Genomic DNA, 8,317 nt, shown 5'->3' on the forward strand with positions numbered 1-8,317 from the left:
ACAGATTCCTGCATTTTACATTCCAGACCAAGGTCCATGGTGATAAAGAGCTTAGTTTGCAGGGATGGAGGGAATAAACCATGGACTAGAAGTGTGGTGACAGTGCATTATCAGTGCCTGGTGGTGGAAGATGGGACTTGTAGTATTTCCATTCAGAAACAATTGTGAATTAAGAACTTGGCTGTTAAAGTGGCACACGCACAGCTTTTGTGAATTCAAGCTTAAACCGAAGCCTGTAGTGATGAACATCCTGAAATTCAGTTTAGTGGAAGGTGGGGGTGGCTGATTGAGGGTAGGGAGTTGGGAATGTGACCATGTTTAATGCTGCACCCTAAATCTATGCTTACATGGATGCTGAGGACTGTTATTGATCAGTTTATGCATCCCTAGCTGGCAGGTACTACATACAGGCAGCCCATTCAGATATTTGAGGATGCAGCGGCTGCACAGACACAGCAACTCACCCTAATGTGACAGACAAGCGAATGAGCGGCCCTGAATGCAGACAGTGTGCGTTTGGGTCCGTTCACCCGCACACTTGTCACAGGACAAGCAGCGGGGTCAGTGAGGCTCCATGTACACTAGCGTTTTTTTAAGCTTCTAGAACCTGATAGCATTTTTTTTTTCTGCTCTTAGAAGCTAAATAGTGTTATCCTATGTGTCCATGCACAATACTTTAGGCTATTAGCATTTTTTTTTTTTTGTTTTTGAGCTAAAACTTGTAGGAGCAGAAAAACAGTAGTTTTTGTATAGATTCTTGGAGGGTTTTTCCCATGGAAATATGCTGAATGTTCGCAAATGCTTCTAAAATGCTACTAAGGTTTTTTTATTTTATTTATTTATTTTTGAAGTGTGCACAGAGCCTAAACCTGCTGTGTTCCTTTAGACTTAAATGGGCTCCCTTCCCTCCGCACCTGCCGACTAGGAACTCAAAAAAACAACCCATTCACGGTGTTTAGCCCTCAGTGCCCATATATACAAATCTTTATTTGGGTGTAAAATAAAACCTGGTCAGAAAGGTCAACTAGGTCTTTAAATTGACATTAAAGCCTTGTTTTGCTTTTTTCTGCAATAAGCGTATATTGACTGTATTCCGCAAAAATTATAGCGTTTACAAAATAGGGGATAGATTTATGGCTTTTTTCTAGCAATGGCCGCAATCTGCAAATTTTTTTTTTTTTCGGGACTGCGACATTGTGGCGGACACATCAGACAGTTTTTTGGGACCAATGGCATTTATACAGCGATCAGAGCTAAAAATAGCAACTGATTACTGTGTGAATGTCACTGGCAGGAAAGGGGTTAACACTAGGTCGCGATCAAGAGGTTAAGTGTGTGTGTGTTCTAACTGGGGGGATAGGTGTGGGAGTGACTAGAGAAGGAGACAGATTGTGTGTTCCTATTAGTTAGGAACAGCGCTATATGTCTCCTCTCCTGACAGAACCCGGGATTTGTGTTTACACACACAGATCCCCATTCTATCTTGTCTCTGCGACCGCCGGCCGCGCACATCAAGTCCCCCGCTGAGCAGCAGATGCGCCTGCTAAGGCTCTTAATGGAGCAGACGTACCCGTACATCATCATGTGCAGGAGAGCCAACCTGCTGACGTATATGTATGTGAGTCGGTCGGGAAGTGGTTAATGTGAAAAATCAGAAGGCTTTACAACCACTTTAACATCTGAAATCGATGCTTCCATTTGTAGAGCTCATATATAAATCTGCTTCCATATGTGCTGTGACTGTTTTATAGGAGGAAGTTGATGCCGGGGCCATCGTCTTTCAAGAGGCTGTTCCAGTGGAGTTTGGGGACACAGAAGAGACTTTGTCTGAAAGGGTTAAGAAGGCCGAGCACCGAGCTTTTCCTGCGGCCTTGCAACTTGTGGCCAGTGGGGTGGTGAAGTTGGGAGCAGATGGCAAAATCTGCTGGGACAGGACTCCTGCCAACAAAATCTGAATGCCCCCAGCCGCCTTCTAGTAAAGGAATGCAAGTGCTGTGACAGTACAAACCAAACCCACATCTGTTCTGTTCTTAATGAGCTGACTGCAGTATTCTGATTGGTTGCTATGGATGATCTGGGTAATATTAAGCAGTGTAGCAAGTACCCCACTGACAGTCATCCATTCAGATGACGCGACTGTACTTGAAATGGCCCTCCAATCAATGGAGCTCCATTTTGCAAACTGGGCAAAGTAAGTATCCTCCTTGCCCATAGCAACCAATCCAATTTAAGGTAACCTGTACTGTGGGAAATCCAGTGGCTGCTAATTCAAATCTGCTTCTAACAATACTAGTTACCTGCCAAAGCAAACTCTCATATCGATTTGTCTTCATGCTTTTTTTTTTGTTTAGAAATCACTTTGTAATACACCCTCCTAGCTTTTACAGCTGCGGCCGTCTTGAGAAAGGGCAGATGATTCATGTAGTATTTACTTCCTGGAATCCATCTGCACTTGGCTCAGGCATGCAGGCAGGAGGGTGTGCTTAGCTGAGAAAACCCCTCCTCCAGATGAAAGACTACTGGAATATATATCCTTTTGGCCTAGGCTGGGAAACCAGAAAGCAACTGGGGGGGAAAGAAAAAAAAATTTAAACCAAGTAAATATAATTTACCATCTATATTTTTACTAATGGTAACATCATAGGGATTAAAAATAGGTAATGTTGAGTGAGAGAGTTTAATTCCACTTTAAAAAGTAAGTTCCCAAATGTTTATACATTTTTCCCTCCCACCCAGGGACACACTTCTTTATTAAAGCTGCACCCGCTCATTAAGGACCTATTTGGCAACTGTCCTCAAAACGCTCATTTACAGGTCTGTTGCATATTTGCTGCTTAGAAGGTTTTTCGACATTCCATTGTAGAAGCACTTATCACAGATGACAACATAGATTCTATATTTCTCCTAATATACCAATCTATACCATGGCAAAGGCAGGGAAGACAGAACTCCCTGCTCATTCCCTTCCACTGACCCTCAGCGCATTACAGGAGCGCTCTCTATATGAAATTATGGGTGGGGGTTTGGGGGTGTTAATACTGAATTGTTACTGTTAAAACCCAATTGAACCTTCAGTTTAGGTCAGCTAAATACATTCCAGGTGCAACAAAAGGTATTTTAATCTTAGTTTTCTTCTTTCTAAAGCAGCCACAGTCTGAGTAGAAAGGCCTGTACCCTGTTGGCTGCAGAGTGGGATTCCTTACTGAGTTGGGACTATAGCTCTGTATTTCAGCAAAACTCATGCTCGCTGCTAATTGGAGAACGCTGACTCTGTAGGGGGTTTGTTGTACCTGTGCAAATCGATCACAAGCGGAAAAAGCCTGACTTCTCCCAGCAGAGCAACTTCTCTGAAACTGCTGGCAGGGGACAGGCTTTCCTACTCAGGCAAACTGTAAGGCATTGAACACCACTTTTTTTTTTTTTTTTGTGCACCTGGAATGTATTAAACTGGGAGTTCAACTGGGCTTTAAATACTGGTTGCCCGGCCCTAGCACAAATTCTCAGGCGTGACTACTGTGTGTCAATGAACGGTTACAAATTTAGCTATTTTCTAATGTGCTTATTAAGTCCCTATTTACATACGTCTGGGTTCCAAAGTACTGAATCAAGGGGATAAGCATGACAGCAAGCAGGTAACATCTTCAGAATAGAAGGTCAGCAAAGGTGACTTTCTTTTAGAAAAACTTTCCCTTTAAATAGAACATTCTGTGTCATTTTTGTACAATACATATTTTGCTATTGGTAACCTGTACATATGTTTTGTAAACCTCTGTGATGATAAAAAGGTACATCTTGTCTGTTTTTTCTTTGCTTTTTTTTTTTGTTTAATGTTTTCTGCTTTAATATGTGAAATCCAAAACCTATGACATGAAGTCAATTTAGTATTAGGAAGGATCATGACACATTTTATTTAATGCCAGTAATCAGATTTGCATATATACGATATACACACTGCATGGTTCATGCCCTGTGAATTGTACATTCAAAATGCAACATTCCCAGGAGCTTACAGCAAAGGTTTGTTGGAAAAATACAAAGCCTCTTTTGCCTTTGCCCCCACATATATATATTTATATATAAAAACAATTTCTGCATGGCCTTTTCCCCTCTGAGATATACCTTCTCTTCTCAAATTATTATTATTATTATATTTTTTTTTTTTTTGTAGTAATGCAAAAAGTACAGCCATCAACACATCAATATGTCTTGTGGTTCTACTTCCTGACTTAATGACAACTGCCGCCAGAAGGGTCATGGTACACCAAGTGATTATATGCTTGTGACAACTCTCCACTGAGATGATTGATGTAAAATGCAGAAAAATTTGAATGCGTTTCCACAAATTGCTCCTTTTTCTGGGTGCATGAGTAAGGTGTGGCGCTCTTGCCTGGCATGTATTCTGTAGGATTTTCCTCAGAGAGGGGGACACGCATAAAAACAGGTGTATATTTTCTCTGCACGTTATAGCAAGCCCGATTGTGTATCTGTTTGGTTCAAGGCACACTTGCAATCTTGACACTGGCAACAAATCACAAACAGGCTCCATTGGCTCTAGTGCGACTCCAAATTTCCACAATTTCCAGTGCAACTTGGAAGCGTCTTTCGTTGCGTCTTCGCTCTGACGTTACACTCACTGGATCGAAGTCACACACCTTGTCAAAGTCGCTGTGACTTTAAATTGCACCAATTTGGGTGCTATTGGAAAAAAAAAAAATGAGCAGTGACTTATGCACATTTTCTGTCCAGAATCGCATAACAAATCCTATGAATGGAGCCCAAAAGGCATTTGCAGAGACTCTGCTACAACTTGAGTCTTGTTAGTCCAATATGGTAATAGGCAAAGTTATAATGCACAGTACAGCCTTGTTTTCAGTCTTCTGTCCTCCAGGCTATGTGGTTGTCGGCTCCTAAGTGTAACATTCCACTGGACACTAAATGCAGGGCTTTGGCTACAGCTCTTGGTTCAGCTTCTTCTATGTGCTCAGTGACGGGGACCTCTGACTCTGCGAGGATTGTCTCTTGTAAGACTGTAGGTCCAGAAGAGCTGCCAGCCTGTGTATACAATATGTGGATTGTAAATAAAATAATTTTTTTTTTTTTTTTTTTTTTTTAAAACTGACATTTTATTGAATTTCGAATTTTCAACAAATATACAGGGAAATTAAAAGATACAATAAGTAATGAAAGGTTGCCGCAAGCAACGTTACTCATCATGGTGTGTAGTACTTAAGGAACTGGCCGCCTATATTTCCATTCAATTGCATAGACATATAATCCCAACTACAGAAGTCAGTGGGTTATGTAGGAACATGATCAACAACAATGCAAAAAAACTTAAACATTACATAACCACCTAGGCATATTTAAGGCGGGATTCAAGACCTGAGTAATACCACTGATCCAATCATTAATTAATTATGTGACCTGGATTAATAGGAAAGGGGGCTGGTGGAAAAGTAGGCAAAGACTAGTATATACAGACACAAGACAAGAGGAAGATTAAATAATAGGTAGAGAGGGAGAGAGTAAGAGAATAAAGGACGCCCACCCAACCCCATGCCCTTGCATCCCCCAAAAGGGGTTGACCACCTTGGATCTGCTGAGTTTGGGGGTCCTCCATCCTATTCCAAAGTTCCCATATCTTGTTGTGTTTGTCGAGAGTATTATTTAGGGAGGCTGTCATATATTCCATCCTTTGATCGCCCGGCTGTCAGCACTTGGGCTAGGAGTTTTTTTTTTTTTTTGGAGGATCCTGAGAATGAGGTAGGCCCATAGGTACATTTTGGCCTCCAAAAACGGCTTGTAATAAGGATTGGACTGTTTCCCAATGAGGGATGGTCTGTGGGCAAGTCCAGTAGATATGGTACAGCGTACCCACCGCTCTGCGACAGCGGGAGTCAGCTGATGGGTATATAGAGTGGAGCAGTTCTGGGGTTTGGTACCAATGAAGCATGACCTTGTATTGGTTTTCTTTATATAAGGTGCATATGGAGCTTTTAGATGCCCGTGACCCCCACCATCTGCCATGTCTTCAAAGGTATGGTCACTCCCATTTATCCATATAGGTATGCCGTGGTCCCATCTGTTAAGTCTACTATATACCCGTAGGGCATGAACCCTCCAGGCATATTTTCTTGAACTCAGTTAACCTCCCTGGCGGTATGATTCATTCTGGTTTTAGGTGCTGAAAGCGGTACAATTATTTTGCGTGGAAATTTGGCGTTTTATATTGTAGTCCTGTAATTCTTAGGAATAACTCTCTTAAATCTGTTCAAACCAGAGTCTAGCAGACATCCCGGGTATGATAAAGTTTATAATATAATAAATAATATTAAAAATTATTCAATAATGTTATCAAATCCAAAAACACTGAAATTTGCTCATTTGCAGAATTGTCGCGGTCATTAGATTTAGTGTTTGATGATGAATTTCACCACAAATCTCTATCGCTCAATTCTGCAAGTGATTATAATTTATTATCGCTGTTTTCTAGTTGGTCTAAAATCACTTTTGACATAAAGGGACACTTTTGGTTGCTATGGACAATCTCCAAATTCCAGGCAGAAAAAACAGTATTTATAATATAAAAGTGCATGCAGGGCACTGGACAGACCACTAGGGACAAAGGCGGTGTGTAATTTTTTATACTGTACTGTAATCTGTAAGATTACAGTACAGTGTATTTTAACTTTTTTTAATTTGGCGCCGATCTCCGTCCCCGTGCGCCGTAACATCGCAGGGAGCGGAGCTCGGCGGCACTCTGGCACTGTGTGAATCGAGCTGAGGACAGCTCGATCACTCAGTGCGGAGGACATCGCTGGATCCAGGGGACAAGGTAAGTAAGATATCCGTACTCCATAACATGGAGTTAGGATGGGTTGGGGCCAGCCACAGCTTTTCGGTTTGAGTCGTAAAATCTGCTTCATAGACATTAGCCTGTTGGGCTTGTCATGCCATCTATGCAAATTTATGGAATGCAAGGGTGTGTTAAAGCCCAACTTCCCAACTGCTCCCCACACTACATGGATTAAACACTTGTTTTGTCAAAGGGGATTTAATGAATACAAATACCTTGTTTCTGGCTCCACTGGTAGCCAGTGCTTGTCCCTGCTCTCCAACTTCTCAGAATGTAGGCAGGCCTACGTCTTCCTTGTGTACAATACAAGATTGCTGTTCCTGCATTGTACAGTGCTGTGAAAAAGTAATTCCCCCCTAAACCTAATAACTGGATGAACAGCCTGTTTAACTGCCACAGCTTCTCAATTCGATTGAAGTCTAGAGCACTCCAAAACCTTTTTTTTTTTTTTCATTCCGAGGTGGCTTTGGTGTGTGTTTTGGATTATTGTCCTGCTGCATAACCCAAGTGCACTTGAGGTTACAAACTCATGGCAGGACATTCTCCTTCAGGATTTTCTGGTAGAGCACAGAATTCATGGTTCCATCAATTATGGCAAATTGTCCACGTCTTGAAACTGCAAAGCAGATCCAGACCCTCAAACTTGCCACCACCATGTGTGACTGTTGGTATGATGTTCTTTTTATGAAATGCTGTGTTCGTTTTTCCCCACATGTAATGGGATGCACACCTTCCAAAAAGTTTAACTTTTGTCTCATCAGTGCAAAGAATATTTACCCAAACGTCTTGGGTTATCAAGATGTTTTTTGGCAAATGTGTGACAAGCCTTTGTGCTTTTTGGTCAGCAGTGGCTTTTATCTTGTAATGCTCCCATGGATGGCATTTTTGCCCAGTCTTTCTTATTGTTGAATTATGAACACTGACCTTAACTAAGGCCTACAATATTTTTTTTCTTTTTAGATGTTGTGGGTGGGATGTTGCTGGATGAGTCATTATCGTGCTCTTGAAGTCATTTTTTTTTTTTTTTTTTTTTTTGCTACTCCTGGGAAGGTTCACCACTGTTCTGAGTTTACTCCATTTGTGGATAATGGCCCTGACTGTGGTTTGCTAGAGTCTCAAAGTCTTAGAAATGGCTTTATCACCCTTTCCAGACTGATGCATGTCAATTATCTGCCAATCCCTCCACTGGCTTCCACTCACCCAACGAATAAATTTCAAAGTACTAATAATTTACAAAGCCATCCGTAACTCTGCCCCCTGCTACATCACTAAGCTAGTCCCAAAATACCAACCAAGATGCTCTCTTTGGTCATCCCAAGACCTCCTGCTCTCTAGCTCCCTTGTCACCTCCTCCCATGCTCACCTCAAAGATTTCTCCAGAGCTTCTCTCATCCTTTGGAACTCCCTACCCAAATCTGTCCGACTGTCCCCTAATCTATCTTTAGGCGATCCCTTAAAACC

At 41.7% G+C, this 8,317-nt stretch overlaps 1 protein-coding gene across 1 annotated transcript in view; it reads left to right on the plus strand.

Annotated features, from left to right (window-relative positions):
- Nucleotides 1-3,801, plus strand: part of GART (phosphoribosylglycinamide formyltransferase, phosphoribosylglycinamide synthetase, phosphoribosylaminoimidazole synthetase) — a 71,144-nt gene extending 67,343 nt beyond the window's left edge. The window contains exon 22 of the mRNA XM_077479953.1: nt 1,752-3,801. Coding sequence (XP_077336079.1) covers nt 1,752-1,955 — 204 coding nt within the window. The 3' untranslated portion in view covers nt 1,956-3,801. The remainder of the gene's footprint in view (nt 1-1,751) is intronic.
- Nucleotides 3,802-8,317: the final 4,516 nt, after the last annotated feature.

Source organism: Lithobates pipiens, unplaced genomic scaffold, assembly GCF_037356315.1.
Source record: "Lithobates pipiens isolate NorthernLeopardFrog02 unplaced genomic scaffold, aLitPip1_a1.2 Scaffold_16, whole genome shotgun sequence".
NCBI lineage: Eukaryota > Metazoa > Chordata > Amphibia > Anura > Ranidae > Lithobates > Lithobates pipiens.